Source organism: Crotalus tigris, unplaced genomic scaffold, assembly GCF_016545835.1.
Source record: "Crotalus tigris isolate CLP2741 ecotype Arizona unplaced genomic scaffold, ASM1654583v1 scf7180000019161.1078591, whole genome shotgun sequence".
NCBI lineage: Eukaryota > Metazoa > Chordata > Lepidosauria > Squamata > Viperidae > Crotalus > Crotalus tigris.
The window spans coordinates 839,816-861,739 of record NW_024097408.1 but is presented as its reverse complement, the minus strand read 5'-3'; the positions used below and the strand labels follow the sequence as shown (position 1 = coordinate 861,739).

Below are 21,924 nucleotides of genomic sequence, written 5' to 3'. Positions count from 1 at the left end.
ATTCTAATAAGTGTGCCACCACAGTTCTTAGTGGTTTTGATCTCCAACCTCCAAGGAATGGAGGACTGTATACTAGAAGTATAGAGAAGGGCCAGATTCCTGCCTTATGAATTTTATAAAAGTTTGTGAAAAATGTATAAGCAATGATTAATTTATTTGCTAGATTTATTTCTTCATAATGCTTTCCTTTTATCAACATAGCAGCAAGCCTATGAAATAGATTGGGAAAAAAGGATGAACAGACCCAAGTCATCCAGTGACTTTCTGTATCTGAACCTAAATCTATTTTTCCGCAATCAATTCTAATCCAATATTGTTCAACTGCATCACAGTACAGTGGACATAACAACAGGGGAATGACCTTGAAAACTGGATTCTTCCTCTTAGTTCTCTCAACTTAACTCATGCACATATTTCAGCCAATCCTTTGAATAACCTTTTGTTTAATCTTTTTGTCTCAGTAGACAGCAGAGATCAGCAGTCCCCGAGCAGTATGTTATATCTGACTAGTAGGATGTCTGCTTTATGTAAAATAAAGTGATGAGCTTTCCTTTTTGGAGGGATTTGGCAATGGATAACTTCAAAGGTTGAAACCAGTTCTCAGGTTGATCTCCAATTTCCAAAGATTCTGGACAGTGTCTTCCACTCCTTGGAGGTTGGAGATCAAAGCTCAGCTTGACCATCTTTGTTGTTGCTGGGATTAATTTCATGCAAACTGCTAGTGCAATTTTCCTCAATCCTGGGCTTTTAAGTGTTAGGTTATAACTCATATCCTATAAAACAGTGTATCTCAGTCTCAGCAACTTCACAATGAGTGGATCTCAATTCCCAGAATTCCCCAACCAAGATGCTGGCTGGAGTTCTGGGAATTGAAATTTACACTTCTTAAAATTGCTGAGAGTCAGAAACATTGCTATAGAATGGGGGGAGGGGAGGAAGACTGATTCCACTCCCTTTTTCCATCCTCACCATCAATACGTCCAAGTTCTTTCTGGTTGCGTGTGGCAACTTCATTCAGAGAGGCAAGTGACTCACTAGCCTCAGCTAGGCCCCCCTTCAATTCAGCCAGACCTTGGGAGAATTGTGACACTCGCACATCCATGTGATAGAACTGCACGTTGAGACGGTGGACTGCTGCCTCAAGACTGTTCAACCGTGATACTGTTCATGCATCAGGAGGAAAAAGAGAAGAATTACAACTTTTAAGGACTTGAAAAACAGGAGATATTAGAGTCATCTTACCTAGGGAAGAGAATAAATCAGGAGTGAATCAGAATACAGAAATAAGGGAGAGGGACACTAAAGAGAAATGGAAATTGGGAAGGGGGATTGGATCTTCTTAAAGAATTTTAGGATTAGGTGAGAATGTTTATGCACTGGATTAAGTCCCAGGCCATATCCAGTTCTTTAAAATCCAAATAATTTATTAAGAGGAGGCGAAATCACTCTGAAACCAACCAAATAATTTTATGGTCCTGCTGGTAAACTATTTTTCCAGATAACATTGGACAAAGAATAGACAAAGTGTCCACAGTCACCAGCACTAATAAGGCTAAATGGTCTGTAAGCAAGTTTTGAACATAGCATAGAAATTTCTGCAAAAATCATATACATAATCAGAAAACAGAGAAACCCAATTGCAACGCAACATATAGTGCTAAAACTCTCATTCCTGTAGCCTTTTACTGGGTGAAATGGTGCATCATAGGTCAAAACCTTTTGAACCAAAATAGTTCAAATGGATTAACTTACAGAATGCATCTAAAATCTGAGACGCAAGATTCCTGTAAAATTGAAATTTGGCAAATTTTATAAAACATTTTATGACATAAAATTATCATAAAGACATAGTGCAAAATACGATAAAACATTTCCTGTGGTCAACTGATGTTTGATTATGCTACACAGTTCAACATCAGCTATTTTCAAGGCAGATACATCTTTGAATATCTCTGAATTTTTAAGAATTTTTATAGTATTTTATAAGCTCTGCCATTGTTGAAGGCACTGAAGAATTTGCTTAGAAAGGATCTCTGAAATGATGAGTCAAGAGGTCACAGGTTGTCTAATACAATATACATGGAGGGAGAGGACATAACAATAAGAGAAAGTAGCATAAGGACAGCTGATTACTGGGAGTGCATTAGCAATTCTTGAATAATTTCTGGTATGTGAATTTACATTTTAGCTTTCCTTCATATAACAATTTCTCGCTCCATTGTAAAATCTTCCAAGACCATATGACAAGACTATCAAGCTACAGGTTCCATAGACACATCCATCTAGTTATTTTTGGCAATAATGCTAAAGCAGTTTAGTATTGCCTTCTTCCAGGATACAGGGAAGCCTTTATTTACGACAGTATTTGAGCCTGGAACTATAGTGGTAAGTCACTGAAGTCATAAGTTGAAGTATCCGTGAGATCAGAAGTGATTTTCTGGTCTTTTTTGTAGTGTTATTAGCAAATGCTACAGTGTTAAGTGAGTGACTCCATTCATTTCAAAACCAGAAACTGGCAAAGGCTATTGCAAATAGGAGTCATGTGATCACGGGGCACATGACCATTTATGATGGCTGGGGTCCATTACAGGTTGTAAAGCACCCATTTTGTCATAATTTTGAATGGTCATAAACAAATGATCATTAAGCAAGGACTACCTATATCTTTCTTTCTTCTTATCTATTTCTGGTGATCTCCCATCCAAATACTAATTGTATTCCTGTTTAACTTTTTAGAGAGTCAGCTAGGTGCTGCCATCTAGCTGCACCAATTCCTTACCTATAAAAAAAATGGCAGTTCACCTGACCCATGATACATTTGTGGTCCAAGGTAGGTGGGCAACAGCCCAGAAGCTTCAGTCCTACATTTGTGCAATTTAATGGCAAAGTGTGACTTAGTTCAAAAATTATGGCACATCCTACTATGTAACCTACTCCTACATAAATTATATGTGAAAATTTGAGACAGATTCCTTTAACAGAAATTGGTCTACTGCTAAGAAAGTGAAGTCCATTTCCCACATAAACAGTGAAATATCCCTTAACTGGGCTACGGACCTTGTTGTGGTCGAATTGTCATTACAGATAGCCCAATTCCTATTGAGCAGACAGGCCAGGAAAGTGCATTGGCTAACAGAGAAGCCTATCTGATATTTGTGTCTACATGTATTTCATTGCACAATAGGTGGGAAAGAGAAGGCAGTTGCAGGCAGCTATATGTAATAACAATAATAATAATAACAGTAACAATAATAAAGTTGGAAGGGACTTTGGAGGTCATCTAGTCCAACCCCCTGCTCAGGCAGGAAACCTTATACCATTTCAGACAAATGGTTGTCCAGTCTCTTCTTAAAAACTTCCAGTGTTGGAGCATTCACCGCTTCTGGTTGCTCCACTGATTAATTCTTCTAACTGATGTGATGAGTCCTAGATCCATGGGAACTTTACCTTGAATATATTGGATAGTTAATAGGAATATAAAAACAAAGAGGTAGTTGAATATCAAGAGCAGGAGTAAGAGAAAAAAGTCAGTAATGCTTAATAATGGAAATTCTGGTCCTAATTGTGGTTTTAAGTCAAGGACTACTTACATACCTAAAATAATGCCCCCTAGTCAATTTGGTCAATAAACTGTGGAGTCCTCTCTGAGCTTCTTTGTTTTCTTACAGGCATTTCCTTACCAAACTAGGTAACATCATCAGTGCTAGTATGGAGTGAGTTTATTCTCATTTTACATACCAGTGGCTGGCCCTGTCAGTATTTGTGGGAGTGGTCTTGGTGGTTCCTTGATTAGGCTGTTGTAAACTGTTAGCTTGTTTGCCTGAATATTTATTCTATAAACTACTGTACATTAACTGTTCAAATTGGTTGCACTTTAAAAAAAAAACTTTCCCTATTTTTTAAACAATAAAACATTTTGATTGGCCTATGCCTTGACTTCTGTTACTCTCTGTATATTTAGATTAGGTTTGGAATATTATTACAATTTAGATTAGGGTTAGATTATTGCAATTATGTCTGTTCTTTCTCTGTGAAAAGTTTGAGCAGTATAATAGCAAATAAAGTGATTAATTAATCAGATGAGCTATCCCTGCACTTATTGTAAAATTATTCACATTTATTTATATAGAAATATACTATACACACACACACATACACACTTATGCCTGGTTTAAGCCTCACAAAACACTGAGTCGTGAATATATTCATTTGGAGATAAGGGTCAGAGTGGTCCAGGATCCATTTGTAGTTACTACACTGCATTAAATTGATAAATAAGAGCAAGATAAAACCTAAATTTCCTTAATTAAATAAAATTATTTTTTTTACTCCATTTATGCATTTTTTAAATGTAAATAATGGTTTGAAGAGCATTTCTGAAAGGAAATGGCCACATTCAAAGAGTCTCATCCTTATACTAAGTTATAATTTGATTTGCTTGGTTTATGCTTAGTAAGTTCATGTCAGCCAATTGTGGTTTCTTCAGTAAACCAAATAAACTATTGTTGATGGTGAAATGTGACATTAGTCATAAGTTTTGTTAATGCTAAAGCATAGTTACAATTTTACTAGAATACATCTCAGAATTCTACACTGCATCTTTCTCACTTCTCTTACATACAGTAACTGCCCCCACCACTCCAAAAAAATCTCTGAAGTGAGGTTGGTATAGGACAGATCAAGATCCAAATCTCCCCCTCATCCCTGAAAGCCAATACAACAGTTTGGGATATTTACTCTCTTGCTACCTAACTTACTTCAATGGATTTCTATAAGAATAATATGGACCAGATAATGGAAACCAGGACAAAAGGAGTCATGAGATTTAAATGAAATACAGCAATAATACTAGCCTGCCATGCAGAGATGTGGTTAGAATTATTGAGCTAATATTGGTGAAATGCTTGCAAGTCTTACATGTCCTAATTATGTGCTGGGTTCAAAGACAATTATTTGTATTTTTTTTTAAAAAAAAAAAAAAAAGCACCTTACGGATCAATTGACAATTGAACACAAAGGTAGCCACTGTGATTGAAGGCTGAACAAAAACTCAAATACATTGTTTTATCAGAAGGCATTCTGGCAGAAATAAAATAGGAGACAATGCCTTTTCTTTGATCATTATATTCCTACAATAATTTTCATTTCAGCTGTTAAGTATAGCATTCAGAATTAAAATTTGCTTCATAAACAGTTAAGCATATTGCTTGTGTGTATGTGTGTGTGTGTGTGTGTGTATGTGTTCCCCTTATGTACATGTTATGCTGAAAAATATTCCCTAGATAAGAAATCTATAGAAGCCAGTAAAAAATGAATCAACATGGGTAATAATCTTGCCTTTCTTTTAAAAAGAAAGGAAAGGAAAGGAAAAAACCCTTAAATAGCTGTATCCACTCCCTTTTCATATATACTGCAGGCTCCTTCTTTTAAAAAATAGAGACTGAATTAAACCCAACACCACACTGAATGTTATTTTTTCTTCTGGTAGTGGATATGTTGTTAGGGTTACCAGATCTGACCATCAAAAATTGGTGATAGAAATGAGGTATGGAAAACAAACTTCCTTGTTCCCATTTAGTCAGATAGCTCAGATTTGATAGCCCATATTTTGTGTGTGTTTGTGTGCATTGTACAGAGGAAAGGCATAGCATAAACTGAAATGTTGAAAAGAAGAACTTAACCCCCTTAGCTCTTTTTATATCCCACTTCATCTGTGTTGCTTTCCACACACACCAATAGACATGAAGAAAGCAGCTGCTGATGAGAACTTTAATCACAAAGGAAAAATGATTAAAAAACCTTTCTCCCTCTTTATCCCTGTTGAACAGCTATGGGCACAGAAAGAAAGACAAAGGTTCCTTTGCTAAAAACTCATGCCTCCAGTACCTTTTATCTACTGAGATAAAATGACACATAACCTATTCTTAAAGGTAGGCTGTTCCCAAAATACGATTTAAGAAACTGTACCCATGGCTATATGCAGTTCTTGAACTGGTATGTTCAGCCTGCAAGAACCTGATCCAACTATATCACATGATTTCAATTTTTTACAGTTCTGAGGCAGCAAACACGTAAAACTGATAGATAATCTTAAAATGGGTTTAGCAGCACTTTTTAAAGAAAAAAAATCAATCCCACTCAGAAACCATGAGAAATGTGTGCCTCTGCAGTGCTCGATGGTCCATTTTGTAGTGCTGCTCTATCTGTTGCCCCCACCCGGCAGTTAAACTCACAATTAACACAAAAACAGCAAAAGCAGCCTTAAAATGTCTCATTTCTGGCACAAGGAAAACTGCAATTGATCTGAATATTAAAATCAAGCTCGTTCATGAAGGGCAAGAAAACAATCATTACATTTCAGACAGGAAGGACAAACCGCAACGCTTATTTCTGGTGAAAGTTTCAGCTGGAAAATGGTAAAATCATCCAACCTTTTGGCATCAAATGCTTTTATCTACAGTTTTTTCTCCTGGCTTTTATAAACCCAATGGAAGCTAAGCTGTAAACATATGTTTTGGGAAAAGGGGTTTGGGGAGAAGATGAAAACTTGGGATGGGCAAAAAGTTAAGCACCTGCTCTCTTCCTGTCTTCTCAACTGACATTCTATGCTGACAGAAACAGCCTTCTGGGTCTTGCCATCTAATGTGTTCTCATATGCATGGAGAGTTCTGTCTTTTGAATATGTACTTTGTCAAACCGTTTGCATTTTTAGCCTATGATGTCTGAAATCAGGCACAACTGGGAGATCAGGGTGTATTAGCGACAGCCAGTCTAGGGGTCATGGGGCTTGTAGCATTCCTTGGGGTGCAAATAGCAATCAAACACAATAAAATGTCTGAGCTACAAAACAGGAACGTAGAATATGCCTGTGATTTAGATAAAGTGCATCACTTTATGTTGCAGGCTGAACTCAGACGCAGGCAAATGTTAAAGAGATCTAGAACTGCCATGGGTCACAGAGTGGATGGCATCTGTATGAGCTCTTCATCTACTGAGCAAGATAAACTTGTTGCTTCTTTTGCAAGTTCATCTACAAGTATAAGAACTTGCACCTTTATCCTACCACTCTGTGATTATTTCACAGATGTTTAGAGACAGAAGGGGTCTTTGAGGATATCCAGTCCAACCTTTGTTCAGGACCATGATCTTCTGTCTGCAGTGTCAGAGAAAGATGGCTGCTCTGCCTCAACCAGTTATTCAATTTAACTCAGTTTGTAAGGACCCACCTTAGCTAACCACCCAAGAAAGCAGAACTCTTGAAACAGGCATTGTCTCAAAAGGAAACGTAGTAAGGGTTAGTGACAGTAAGGAAGTCAAGGCGAGATCTGGGGATAATCCCGCTAAAACAGTATAGTTAAAGCAGCAATATTTCTCCTCCCACCAGAATCATAGTGTCCATTTGAAATCTAGCCAATCCACAGGTGGCACAATTTGCGGGTAACTGGCACAGTTGGTGCACATCTCAAAGTCTTCTCCAGTTTTGTTTCTCTGCAACTGCCTCCCATTTTCTCAAGTGGAGAGAGGCGGGAGAGGAAAGATAGAAAGCAAAAGTTATCCCAAATGAAAGCAAATTCCCCCCTCCCCCAATAGAATGGCAGGCCCCAAACAAGAGCATATATGCAAAGAAAAACAATAAGGTTTTTGGGGACCTGACACAGTTCATCTAATCTCAGTTCAACTTTTTTCTTTAGCTTAGCCATGGAGATTCATTATCTTCTGATGAATTATTTCAGACAGCACTTATTATTATGTTTAATGTCATGGACATACAGTTTTCTTGATAACCATATGGAAGTGGGCAGGTTGTATTTTATCAGTCCAGTTTCTAATCCTCTCCAGTACTCTCTGTTGATCTTTCACTCAATGTATTGAAGTTCAGGAAAAACTGTGAAATGGCAACATAAGCTCGTATTTTCTTTGCAGCTGTGATTTTGGTATGTAAGCCATACATTTTATTTTGAAACAAATGCTTGTGTATAACTAAGACAATTTTGCCAGTGTGTTTAAAAGAAAGCAATATGGCAATAATTTCCTGAAACTAAAATGCTGTATTGTGTTCCACCGGTTGTTAACATATATTTAAAATCAAAAACCCAGCACAGCCGGACAGATAGACAGACATCCAGTTACTGCAGTTTGTTTAGAGTAATCTGAAACAGCAATATGACCTTCTGTTTCTCCTGCCTCTTAGCATGTGTGTCCTAACAACAATGAAGCACACTCAACCTTCAGGTGTCTCTCAGGAATTACAACCATTGCCATACTATATATTGATGTGTGGTACTTGATTGCATTAAAAATACAGAAGATGCTGTGTTGTACTTCTACATATTGCCAACCAAGTTGCAATTGCATTTCTAAAAAAAGAAACATCAGCATGGCAGTATGTCTGAAACAAAAGGGGTTCAGTGCACACTCTGTTCAAATGGTGAGGAAAAAAGACACTGGAATGCTAACATACTCCTGCCTTTCTCATTAATCCTCACAGGCATTTTAGCTGGTTCTTTGAAACAAGCAAATCTTATTCCTAGAGATACCAAAACTCTTGATTACTGTTGTGATTTTGAACCTAGAGAGGTGCAGGCTCATTTGGCAGTAAATGGCCCAAAGCTCAGTTTTTTCTGAAGTGGAAGGAGGAATGAAGGTAGGTTTACTATTGCTTCCAAGGCAAAACCGAGAATTCAGGATCTATGCAATCATTGACTTGAGCAGAATGTTATTGGCACATATTCTGAAGACAAGGAAGAAACCAGAAAGTGATGGTTTTGAAAAATAACAAAACATTCATCATTTAGAGACATAAGATGAATGCAAGGAGAAAGTGGATATGTTTAGTTACTCATAATAGCTGCTAAGGGAAAGCACAGTAGCAGTTCTCACATCAGTTCATGGTTCAGCTGAGATACAAAGCCAGCTCTCTTTGGAATAAACCCAGTGATTCTGCAGGGGGTGCTTAAATAAATAATGCTGTACAATCCCCTATTTAATAAAAAGAAAAAGCTCATGTTGAAGTTACAAAATTGTTGAACTGCATTTCCCAATCTGATGCTATCCAGATGTTTCAGACAGGAGGACAACTGCTATCTTTGGTAGTCAAGCTGGTTTCCTTCTAGTCCAGCTATGGTGCAGTTCAAAACTCAAAATAACCTTCTTATGATTGGCAATGCTGGAGCTCTGCAGGGGTTGGGAGTGAGCCATCTTCCAATTTACAGTAAGTGTGGCCTAAGCTTATCTGCCACCGCTAAACTTGAGCTTCTCCAGTACAGAATTCTACAACTTCTGTTAGCTCAAGGGCTGTGCCAAGCTCTGCATAGCCCTCCAAGGACCAAACTCCAAAAGTAGATGTGGCCAGGTTCTCTTCAAAACTTTTAAAAAGTGAAATGTGTATTTTAACAACTACAATGTTTGAAGAACACATTTGCCCCATAGACTTCCCAGACCCAAAACTTTGCACAAATAAGGTGCAAGTATTTAGACTTTCCCATTTTTAATGGGTTTTGGATGTCATAGAAGAGATGGTGATGGCAACAGGAGCATGCACACAGGCAAAAAGGTCGAGATGCTGGCTACAGCCACACAGTTGAAGCCCATCCATTTTTAAGGCATCACAATGCAGTTAAAGAAGGGATGGTACTCTAATCATAAGGTTGCAGCTGCTATCTTAACTTTTTTGCCTGCCTTCTGCAGACATCCCCTCTAGGGAGCCATCTGCAGTCTCTCAGCCACACTTTTACATTTTGCTCCAATAAATGTCAACAGCGACTTTTACAGTATTAACAAATCTAGTCTCCTGCCTTTCTCATTAATCCTCACAGGCATTTTAGCTGGTTCTTTGAAACAAGCAAATCTTATTCCTAGAGATACCAAAACTCTGAGCCAGTTTTACAAGCTCCACATAAACTACTCAGGTATATAAACAAGGATAGTCAAAGTCTTGGCCCATCCTACTTCCCGTCTCTGGGATCAAATGAAACATGCTGCAGCCCAGCATCCAAACAACCATATGCTATAGGCTTTATAGTAAAATCTATAGCAATGGCTACAACCACTGAGGAAAGTATTTGGTTGCAAAACATGGAGTCTTGCTATGGGCACAGTTTCCAATGGGAATTTATAAGTAAGAAAAATGACTTCTTGATACTCAGGCAGCTTTCTTCTTATACCAACAATTAAGGTGAACTTTTCTTTTTTTTAAAAAAATACAGTAGCCCCTTCCCCCTCTCCCAATCCCTTGATTTCTGTATGTTGCAGGACTAAGCAGAAATTATTGCATCAGCAGCTGTACTAACTCAGGAGGCATAGCACTGTCTGAATCCTGATTTTTACATTCTCTGATTGGCTGACTAGCAAGAACACTGATTGGCTCATGGTGATCCCTGTCTTTCTCAATGTTCCATATTGACTCTGAAGGTGAAACTTTGCTGGATTATATAGATCAGGGGTCTTCAAACTTGGCCCTTTTATGATTTGTGGACTTCAACTCCCAGAATTCCTCAACCAGCGTTGCCTGGAAGTTGAAGTCCACAAATCATAAAAGGGCCAAGTTTGAAGACCCCTGATATAGATAATCCTCAATTTACAACCTTTTGTAATTACAATGGCACTGACAAAAGTGACTTACAATCCTTTCAGTATTCCCACAATTACATGACCAAAATGTGGGAACTTAGCAACTGGCATTTATTTATTATGGTTGCAGCATCCTGGGATCATGTGTTCACCATTTGTGATCTTTCCAGCTGGCTTCCAATAAGCTAACTCAAGAGGGGAAGCCAGATTTTGCTTACTAACTCTGTGATTCACTTAATAACTGCAGTGATTCACTTAGCAACTCTGGCAAAAAAAGGGTCATAAAATGGGTGTGACTCACTTAACAACTGCCTTGCTTGACAACAAAAATTCCATATCTAATTGGAATTGGAATCTCAAAGTATCCCAAACTTACTAATAAGGGTCTCTATTTGTAAATGGGCACTGTTTTAGTTGCCTGACAACAGCCCTACCTGCCTCACATGTAAAATAAAGGGAATCATTCTGCTCTTAAACATGGAAGTTCTATTTCAGTGCAACAGCATACAGGATTATATTCCATTAACATACATCATCATCTTTTAAAAGCAGGAGAGAAACCTGTTGCATCCTCTGGGACAAAATGCACTAAAAATTCTCTTTGAAAAAAAGGATGTCTTAGGCAAGAGAGGTGGATCACACTGCTGAGCATTACTCACAGACATAAGTGAAGCTATCCTCTTCCTCCGATGGGGCTGCTGTAGATGGCATCCATGGCTGGGTAGGCTGCAGAACCTGTTCTTCAAGTTCTTCCTTCTTGGTCAATTTGTCAAGCTTCTCCTTGCCATCTGGCTCCTTCACTTCAGTCAACACCTCCTGAGCATCCTCTTGATCAGTCATTTCGGACAACTCTAGGACTTCTTCCAAATGCTTCAGAAAGAAGATCCACAAAGTAAGTTACAGAAAACAGTTATTTTCACATGGCATTCCCCTCTTGGAAATCTGGGAGGGGCACAAGGTAAAGCTGGTTGTCTCTCAACTTGTGTATTCTGTTTAAATTCCACACACACACATCATTCCTTCCCTCCCCTTCTCTCTCCCCCCCCCCCAGTCTTTTTGCTCTCTCTCCCAAATACAGTCATGGGAAGTGGGCGGAACAGAACAGAAGTGGGGGGGGGGGAACTCCAGGAAAAAAATCCAGATTTTTTTCTTCCTTTTTTTAACAATATTTTTTTTTTATTTCTCTTGGGCCACTGTTTATTTCTAGTGAGAGGGAGGGAGGGAGGGGGAAAAGAGAAAAGGAAAAAGGGGGGAGGGGGAAGGGAAGGGAAGGGAAGGAAATCTCCTCTAGTTTGGGGAGGAAATCTTCATACCACTAGGATTTACAAGCCTTAACATGAAACATATACTTCCATATAAACACAAAATTCTAATTTATACTATTTGCAGTTAATAAACTTATAGCATTCTTCTATTGATTAATTCAATTTTTAGCTCTAAAGTTCTGTTTAAAAAAACACAGGCTGGTACCAGGATGCATATGTGAATTCACATTCAATATTCGTTGCTACTTTACAACTACCATTCTTCTGTTACCATAGCTCTAATCATACTGTTTGATTTGCACAACTTCATTTTTTTAAATTAAAAAAAAAAATCTCTCTTTGCTGTAGGTTATTTTTTTCCTAACTAGCTAAATCATCTTTCTGAACAATGAAAGATCCATTGTTAAGAAAAAAAATGAGCCATACCTACTCAGACAATCACTTGTTTGAGATGGTATAGGTTCTCCTGCTTGAGCAGGGGCCTGGACTAGAAGACCTCCAAGGTCAATTCCAGCTCTATTCTATTCTATTCTGCTCCCAGGGGAAACTAGACATTAACTGCTGTCAGGCCATATGCTAATATATTTAAGTCTGAGATAGGGTTGGCATCATCCGTTAGCTTTCATCTCCACTCCTAGATAACCACTGCCTAAAACCACTTGCCTTTTCCAGCTAGGCCAGTGGTTCTCAACCTGTGGGTCGGGACTCCATTTGGGGTCGAACGACCATTTTTACAGGGATTGCCAAACAACGCAGTCCGCCATTTTTTTCCCTTTTTCCTTAGCTGTGCTACTCCCTTTTATTCTATTGGCTTTTGAAAGCCAATAGAATAGACTCTCTTGAATAGAGTCTAATTCTATTGGCTTTCAAATGCCAATAGGAATTGTCCAGGCTGTCTCTGCCCTGCTGAGCCCACCAAAAGTCCCATTCTGCAAACGGTGCTGCACCAGTTGAGTAGTCCTCGACTTACGACCGGTTGAGTAGTCCTCAACTTATGACCGATTGGGGGTCGCGCGATTAAAAAGGTTGAGAACCACTGAGCTAGGCCAATATCTAGGACAGTTTTTTTCAACCCGGACAGCTTTAAGATGTGTGGACTTCAACACATGGCTGTTTGAGGAATTTGAAAGTTGAATTCCACACATCTTAAAGTTGCCCAATTTCTGATCTGGAATAGCGACTCTGCTGGCATAACACACACACGCATGCACACGCGCACTCACACACGCGCACACGCACACATACCTCTGAAACAAAAGAGAAACAATTCTTTAGACATATGTTTGACATATGTGAGTGTGCACTTTAGACATTTATTTATAATTCAAGGCACTTCTTGTTCACCAAACACAAAAGCTGATTTCACTTCATCATTGATAATGCACTCATTTTGGAGCCTGCAGTTGCAGGTATTCTCTGCACTTGTGCCTTGAAAATGAGGTTTGCTGTGCAAACAACTGTCTCTCGTGAAGCAGATGGAAGATAGCTGAACTGTGCAGCTGCCATGTTCCTATCACATTTTGCAACTTGCTCTCTCTTTCATGTCAGCACCAATCACAGTTCTGAAATTGATAGATCACGTGCTGATGTGGATGGTGCGAATCCATTTTAAGCTTGGGGGTTGCAAGGTCACTTATTTCTTGTACATTTGGTTCTTTCTGTTTCTTTAGCAACTTAAACAAGGAAAATAGGTCTTGTCAGGTGTTGGTGAATGCTGGTGTGTAACCTATAACATTGTGGCATGTCACTTTTGACATGCATTTCATATGATTGCCATCACTGATCTTGAAGATCAGAAAATAAATGAAGCTTCTGCTTTGCTTTTTAATATTTCCTCCACTGTTTCAAAGCTTTTTCCCATCTTACTCTTTCCAATCCATTCCTTGTTGAACTGTATTAAAAGATTGATTTTGTGAGGTTCAAAAACATCTCTTTTTGCAGTCCTGTACAAAGTTCAAAGGACCATTCTTTTCAGTTGCTATAGCCAATACCAATTCAAATTATGGTAGTGTGGGATTATGAGGGGTGCATGACATGGATTTTATAATTTGTTAACTAACATAGTTACTTTGTATTTTAATTTAAAATGCAATAAAATGTATTTAAATTTAAAATGTGGATTTATCAAACCACTATAGACTGGAATGTAGCAAAACTTTTTATCCTATCGCTGTATGGATTGATTGATAGTTTCTATCATTCCTAAATTGAAAAGATAAACTACAGAAGAATGGACGAATACTACTTTCTAGTGAGAAAAGGTTTGTTAGTGAAAACTGTTTGTTAGTTTGTCTCTTCATGAATTCCAAACAAACTTTGTAGCTGATTTACTATGCAAAAGAGAGGTTACTTTTATCCTGTCCAATTATTTTTCTTCTTGCATTTTCTTTGTTGTAATAACTGTAAAAAGGGAATATAAGTTGGGTCTTGGAACTCTCCCTTTTCATAGGGAGATCCACTTTATCAGGGTACCCTAATACAGGGCTTTTCAACCTTTTCACCCTTGTACCACTTTTAGGATATGGCAATATTTGAGTCAAGCGAAAGGCAAAGGAGAAAGAGAAAGATACACCCAATTGAATACAGAATTCCAGAGAATAGCTAGAAGAGATAAGAATACCTTCTTAAATGAACAGTGCAAAGAAATAGAAGAAAACAACAGAATAGGGAGGACCAGAGATCTCTTCAAGAAAATTGGAGATATGAAGGGAACGTTTCATGCAAAGATGGGCATGATAAAGGACCAAAATGGCAGGGACCTAACAGAGGCAGAAGAGATTAAGAAGAGATGGCAAAACTACACAGAAGAACTATACAAGAATGAGCTTAACATCCCAGATAACCACAATGAGATGGTCATTGACCTCGAACCAGACATCCTAGAATGTGAAGTGAAATGGGCCTTAGAAAATCTGAGCAACAACAAAGCTAGTGGAGGTGACAATATTCCCGCTGAGCTATTCAAAATCTTAAAAGACAATGCAGTAAAAGTGCTACATTCAATTTGCCAGCAAATTTGGAAAACTCAACAGTGGCCACAGGATTGGAAAAGGTCAGTTTACATTCCAATTCCAAAGAAAGGCAATGCCAAAGAATGTTCAAACTATCGCACCATTGCACTCATTTCACATGCTACCAGAAGTACAGGCAGGATTTCGAAGAGGCAGAGGAACTAGAGATCAAATTGCCAACATATGCTGGATCATGGAGAAAGCTAGGGAGTTCCAGAAAAACATCTACTTCTGCTTCATTGTCTATGCAAAAGCCTTTGATTGTGTGGATCACAACAAATTGTGGCAAGTTCTTAAAGAGATGGGAGTACCAGACCATCTCATTTGTCTCCTGAGAAACCTATATGCGGGTCAAGAAGCAACAGTGAGAACCGAACACGGAACCACTGATTGGTTCAAAATTGAAAAGGAGTCCGGCAAGGCTGTATACTGTCACCCTGCCTATTTAACTTATATGCAGAGCACATCATGAGAAAGGCAAGGGCTAGATGAATCAAAAGTTGGAATTAAGATTGCCGGGAGAAATATCAACAACCTAAGATATGCAGATGATACCACTCTAATGGCAGAAAGTGAAGAGGAACTAAAGAGCCTCTTGATGCGGGTGAAGAAGGAGAGTGCAAAAGTTGGCTTGAAACTCAACATTAAGAAAACCAAAATCATGGCATCCGGCCCTCTCAATTCCTGGCAAATAGATGGGGAAGAAATGGAGTAGTGACAGATTTTATTTTTCTGGGCTCCAAGATCACCTCAGATGGGGACTGCAGCCAAGAAATTAAAAGACGCTTGCTCCTGGGGAGGAAAGCTATGGCAAATCTAAACAGCATTCTAAAAAGCAGAGACATCACCCTGCCAACAAAAGTGCGTATAGTCCAGGCCATGGTTTTCCCAGTTGCAATGTATGGCTGTGAAAGTTGGACCATAAGAAAGGCTGAGCGCAAAAGAATTGAGGCCTTTGAACTATGGTGCTGGAGAAGACTCCTGCGAGTCCCTTGGACTGCAAGGCGTTCAAACCGGTCAGTCCTAGAAGAGATCAACCCCGACTGCTCTTTAGAAGGCCAGATCCTGAAGTTGAAACTCAAGTACTTTGGCCACCTAATGAGAAGGAAGGATTCATTGGAGAAGAGCCTAATGCTGGGAAAGATTGAGGGCAATAGAAGAAGGGGACGACAGAGAATGAGATGGCTGGATGGAGTCACTGAAGCAGTAGGTGTAAATTTAAATGGACTCCAGAAGATGGTAGAGGACAGGAAGACATGGAGGAACATTGTCCATGGGGTCGCGACAGGTCGGACACGACTTCGCAATTAACAACAACAACAATATTTGAGTACCACCAGGCGCCTAGAAAGGTGTCAAAAACTTGATGATAAAAAAAGGAAAAAAGTGATGAAGTACAGGTAGTCCTCAACTTACAACAGTTCACTTGGTGACTGTTCGAAGTTACCATGGCACTGAAAAAAGTGCCCCCCAAGCCACAGCCAAGCAAGACACCTGCCTGCCCACCCAGCGGCGCTCTTCCTCATGTCGGAGGTTTCCATTGTTGTATTTCTGTTGAGGATTGGCAGCAGGGGTGGAGTGAGGGGGGTGTTAGGTTTTTATTATCCCCGACTGCTGAGTTGCAGCAGGTTTTGCAGCAGGTTTTGGTCACTTCCCGTGACCCTGGGACACTGTGACCATCATAAATATGAATCAGTTGCCAAGCATCTGAATGTAAATCACAAGACCCTGGAGATGCTGCAACATTCCAGCTGATTGGTGCTTCTTCAGGGCTCAGTAGAAGCACCAGGATCAGCGCCGAGCTCCAGCTGGAGCCTGGTGCTGATCCTGGTGCTTCCATGGAGCCCTGACAGCCCCGAAGAAGTGCTGATCCTGGCGCTTCCGCTGAGCCCTGACAGTCCTGCAGCTCCAGCCATCTCTCTCTCAGGCTTGTGCAGTGCTGCCACTGGTTCAGCTCATTCCCCCCCCCCCCCGTTACCACTTTTCTAGGATGGCCGCGTACCACCTGCCAGGTGCCAATGTACCACAGGTGGTACCCGTACCACTGGTTGAAAAGCCCTGCCCTAATAAACTGATTTTAAATGATCTTCCAACTTGGTTGCTTATTGGGAAATTAAACTGAGGCAGAACCTAGGGCCAGATTTGGCTAGGTATATTTTTCTAATCAATTGTTTGACATATGTGAGTGTGCACTTATTATTTTTTTTTTACAGGGGGTCCACAAAAAAGTCAACATGACTCATCTTTTCTTTTCTTTTCTTGCATGCTTTATAGGGGACACCTGCAATCTTGACTTTTTTGATCAATAAATGTCAACATGACAGTATAACTATGTGATTGAAGCCCTGGCAAGTTACACAGGCCTGTAAAATGGGTCAGTTTTGATTAGACACTCAGAACTGCCATGGTGAGTTTTTTGAGTCGCTGCCTCTGTTTGACCCTGATCTTCATCTTCCTAATTGAGTTCTAGTAAGTCTGGATGTAGTTGCTTCCTGAACTTCTATCAGGGATAAGTTGAGTATGGAGGTAGTGCTCCTTCTCTTTTATTTGAAATCTAGGTAAGGCAAAACAAGAGATGCCCCTCCTTTCATGGTGGTTGTTTACAAGTAGTTTTGGAGTGCTACTATAAACCCAATGCTAGCATAACAATTAATAAAAGCATTTTATTTTAGTAAATACGACAAAATAGATAGTTGGGGAGTTAGATAGCTGAACCAAATTATACTAGACTGCCTACAAGTGCCAGCAATTAATCAAGCAAACAGACAAACTTAGAAACAGGGATAACCATGAGAATGAAGGGAAATCTACAGAGCAGAATCAAACAGTTCTGAAAATAAAGAAATAATCCCTGATGCTTTTGCTTATATTTTCCCTGCCTATTCTGTACTTTTAATTCTAGTACTTTCAGAACTTGAGTACCACGAAAAATCTGCTCCTTCAGCCCTTCCTACTGCTCTCAGAAATCTACTGCCAATTTTGACTAGGAAAAAAAAACTTCTACCTGCCTCCTCCAGCATGGAAAGGGACAGTAGCTTTTGCAGAAATATCTGTTTTGTAGAAAGAAAAATATTATTTACTTAGTCTTGCATATAACATGAAGATCATCCCATCCGCTATCAGTGTTATCACCTCCATCCAGTACCAGTATTTCTCAAACTCGACAACTTTAAGACATGTGGATTTCAATTTCCAGAATTCAATGCCCAACACACTGGCTGGGAATTCTGTAAGCTAAAGTTCAGTGTTTCTTAAAATTGCTAATTTTAGGAAACACTGCATTATATTATTTAACTTCTCTCTGTGCATTTTTGCTATTGATTCATATAGCAACATAGAACTGCATTATTTACAAATTTTAAAATGTGGTTAGAAACCACTCCTTGCAGTATATCAAGCACTGGACTATTTTCCAATTTTCGCTTTGCTAGGCAGGGACCAAAACAGAAAGCTGATGCACAATGCTCATGACTATGCTCCTTTTATTTTTTTTATGTTGTCAGTTGTGGAAACATGGAGTACTATGATTTAGAAACTTAATAGAAATATATACCATAAGTTTAGAAGTCACCCAGTTAAAAATGCTAAGTATTTAAACAATTGTATTTGTTCAGTAATAAAACAATGAGCATAGTATCTAGATTCTAGAAAATAAATGCAAATGCATGCAAAAGAAAAATTAAGATTCGTTAAACAGGATTCAGAGATCTAGAATTTATTCTTATTTTCAGCCAGTGAATGGAACATTGTGGCATCTATTCAGTTAGCAATCAAGACATGGTACACACACACACACACACACACACACACAGATACATACATACATACAAATATATACTTGCCTGTACTAGACAACCTGCAATTTGTTGATCATGCTTTGAGCAAAAGATTGTACAGTCTGATGTAACAAGAATGAGCATTAAATTTATATGATTTGTATTGGTATTAGTTTGGTTTGAAAATTAACCTTGATTCCAAAATTGTCATGGCATACTGCTAAAGCAGGAGCAACTTCTGACTTCCTCCTGGCTTCCCCATTGACTTTGCTTCTGAGAAGCTGACAGGGGTGTTAGAAACCACAATTTCATGACTGTGGGAATGCTGCAATGTCCAGAACTTTGCAAATAAAAGTGGTGTGGACATGATGTAAATTTCAGTTCCACAGGAGTAATAGGTCCCAGATTTGTTGTTCATTCTTTAAGTTAGACAACTGCATTCAAAAATTGTTTTGCAATAATGCACCTTGTTAACTGGTTGGTGCAAACAAACGAACAGTAATATATAGATATAGCCAATTCCAAGCAGCAAACATACCTTATTAATTCAACCTTCTATTTTCCCCAGAACAAGAATTGTGATGTGAGTTGAACTGAGAGAGAGAGCAACCTGCTCAAAGTCATTCAGATGGTTGTCATGCCTAAGCGAGGCCTCCTAATGTTTCTAGGCCAGCACCTTTAAAAGTTGTTGAACTGAACAGTCTGAATTCAAGTACTAAGTTTCTTCCCAAAAATTTCTGCAAATGTATGTAAGGTATGGTAATTTTACTAAGACCTAGTTTGGTACAATGATAAAAAGTACCAACCTAGAAACAAACTGTGAGTTCCAGTCCCATTTTAGGCATGAAGCCAGCTGGATGACCTTAGGCCAGTCACTTTCTCTCATCTCTGAACACAATTTGTCCAGACAGTCACCAGGAGTCAATACTGACTGAAGGTACACCCACACACAACCACACACACACACACACACACACACACACACACACACAGAGAGAGAGAGAGCATTGATAGAATTGTAATAGAAAAATACTAAGAAATAAGATAGAATTAAAAAAATTGTAATGGAAAGTATTGAGTGATTTCCTGATGCAATGTAGGTGAATATATTACCTGACACACATATAGCCACCACATTGTCACCCACAAATACACATATACATACTAGAAAATGAGCAAATCCTTTTGGTCTGTTAAGAATGATGAAAATCCTTCTTACAGAGTTAAGATGGAGAACAAGTTGGAAAAAACCTAAACATATTGCTAAACTATTTGAGAGGAGAACTTAGGCTACTCTTGTTAAAAACGTGTCATAGTCACTTCAATCCCCGTCCATTGCTGATCCCTAAAGTTTCTTCTTCCTCTTCCTTGTTGCTGTAGTTACTATACATCCACCCTCAACAAAAATATAATCAATGGTAGCAGTGGCAATATTTTTATTTGTTGTGTGCTTATATACTGCACGTGCACTATAGAAATAACAATGAAGTTACACCATAGTTTAAACATGGCAATCTAGGGAAGGGATAAATGAGATTTTCTTTGTGAGTCTATCTCTTACAAATAGCAAAAAGAATAGAATTGTATCCAGTGTCTACATAAATGTTAGAAGCCATCATAAAAACATTGGTTTTAAATTTAGCTTTTGTTTATTCATATTTCATATAAAAATCTTTGGGCTGCAGCTTTGTGGTTGAACACATTGTTAGCATGCATCAAATACAGATTAAGAATTCTCAAAAAGGATGAACTGATGTTCAATTAGCACATATGGAGGAGGAATCAAAATCATAGTTTTGCTTCAGGTTTAGGATGATGAGACCCTAAAAGTAGTTCACATGGAGCCTCAATCAGATTTCAAAGAGCTTTGATAACTTGGCTAATGTACCTGGCCAGCATACCTGGCTTTGATAAAGGCAGCAATTATGCTACATTTATCCAGGCATGAACCACCATTTTAATTCCTTGCATTGTTCTTGATAAAACATGGTGTTTTCCTGTGATTTACCTATGGTTAAGTGAGCTGTCTAAATCTGAGTACCATCATTTCTGTTTTAGAGTGAACAAAATTTAAGGCCAATATCTATTCATGATCTCATTTGCATTTGCCAAAAATGATGGCACCTCTGGTTTGAGATAAGATGCTTAATTACAGGAGAACTATAATATGTGGATAAGCAGCTACACAAAAGTTACATTGATATGCATTTGTATTGAAAATGCTTCAGAAATATATGACATTGAAAAGCAAGTGCTCTCTCTTTTCATGGGCTCCAGTTTTAATTTCCTTCCAAAATAAAATTCTTCGTATGAGAGAGAGGGAGGGAGGGAAGGCTGGCCAGATTCCTCTCTTCATAGACCAAGCACCTATGCTCCTTGTCTGCCTTATTCAATTATGACTCAAAGAACGGCTAGAAATTGTGAGAGGACCCCAGATTAGAAGAATCTGCTCCAGGCTTTTCTCTTGTTTCCTTGACTCCCTGCTGTATCAGTGTGATTTCAATATTGTAAATAGGCTTCTTTTTCAGTTTTTTCTTGCCAAAGATTAACATGTCACCAGCATTGATTTCAGGTTTAAAGAGATCCTTGTTAAATTGCTTGGCCAGAACTTAAGTCTGAAAGAAGGAATTCATTAGCAACCATTCCACAAATGTGAGAAAGAGAACAAAATTCCAATTTTTCCTGATAAGGAAAAGAGTTGGAGAAAGTGTAACTGGAGGAGCTGGAGAGCCAGAATGCCTGTCCCTGTTGCCAGATTTTGTAGTAAAGTGTAACTTGCCAGGAGGGAAAGTCTGTTACATAAAGTGGCTGCATGAATTTTGTAAGATTATTGCTGAGCAAAGATGAAGAACATCTTTATGCCAGAGCCACCCAGGTTTATTTTAGGTCCGTCTGGTTCTTCTTTTCTTGCCACTCTAATTTCAGTTCAGAATTTCCTGGGATGGTTCAATGATTTCTAAATCATTTCTTTCTTTCTTTCTTTCTTTTCGGTGACATCTATTTAAGTTACTTACAAAGCAAGATTCATTCCTTCTAGCAAGCAAGCAAGGATCTTTGACTGATCTTTGATCTTTAACAGCCCAAGAAGCTGCCCAGTTAATAGGTCAACAACCCCTCTAAGGTCAAAGATTCCAGGGCAAAGACAATGTTTTTCTCACCTTGAGCATCAGAGCTTTTCGTTCCTCTTCAGAGCTGAGTTCATCTCCTTGTCCCTGAGCTGCACTGAACAGTATTCCCAGGAGCAGTAGCTGCATCAGAGACCAAAGCTCCATGGTGTTTCTTTCTCTGCACAGATTTGTCCAA

General features: G+C 38.8%; 2 protein-coding genes across 2 annotated transcripts in view; one reads left to right on the top strand and one right to left on the bottom strand.

Moving 5' to 3' along the window:
* The window catches only part of CLEC11A (C-type lectin domain containing 11A), a 25,357-nt gene extending 3,433 nt beyond the window's left edge, over positions 1-21,924 (bottom strand). The window contains exons 1-3 of the mRNA XM_039360221.1: positions 21,780-21,924; positions 11,229-11,439; positions 970-1,161 (exon numbers count right to left, since the gene is read on the bottom strand). Coding sequence (XP_039216155.1) covers positions 970-1,161; positions 11,229-11,439; positions 21,780-21,893 — 517 coding nt within the window. The 5' untranslated portion in view covers positions 21,894-21,924. The remainder of the gene's footprint in view (positions 1-969; positions 1,162-11,228; positions 11,440-21,779) is intronic.
* The window catches only part of SHANK1 (SH3 and multiple ankyrin repeat domains 1), a 120,408-nt gene continuing 115,386 nt past the window's right edge, over positions 16,903-21,924 (top strand). The window contains exon 1 of the mRNA XM_039360203.1: positions 16,903-17,252. The gene's annotated coding sequence lies outside the window, so the exon portion shown is untranslated. The remainder of the gene's footprint in view (positions 17,253-21,924) is intronic.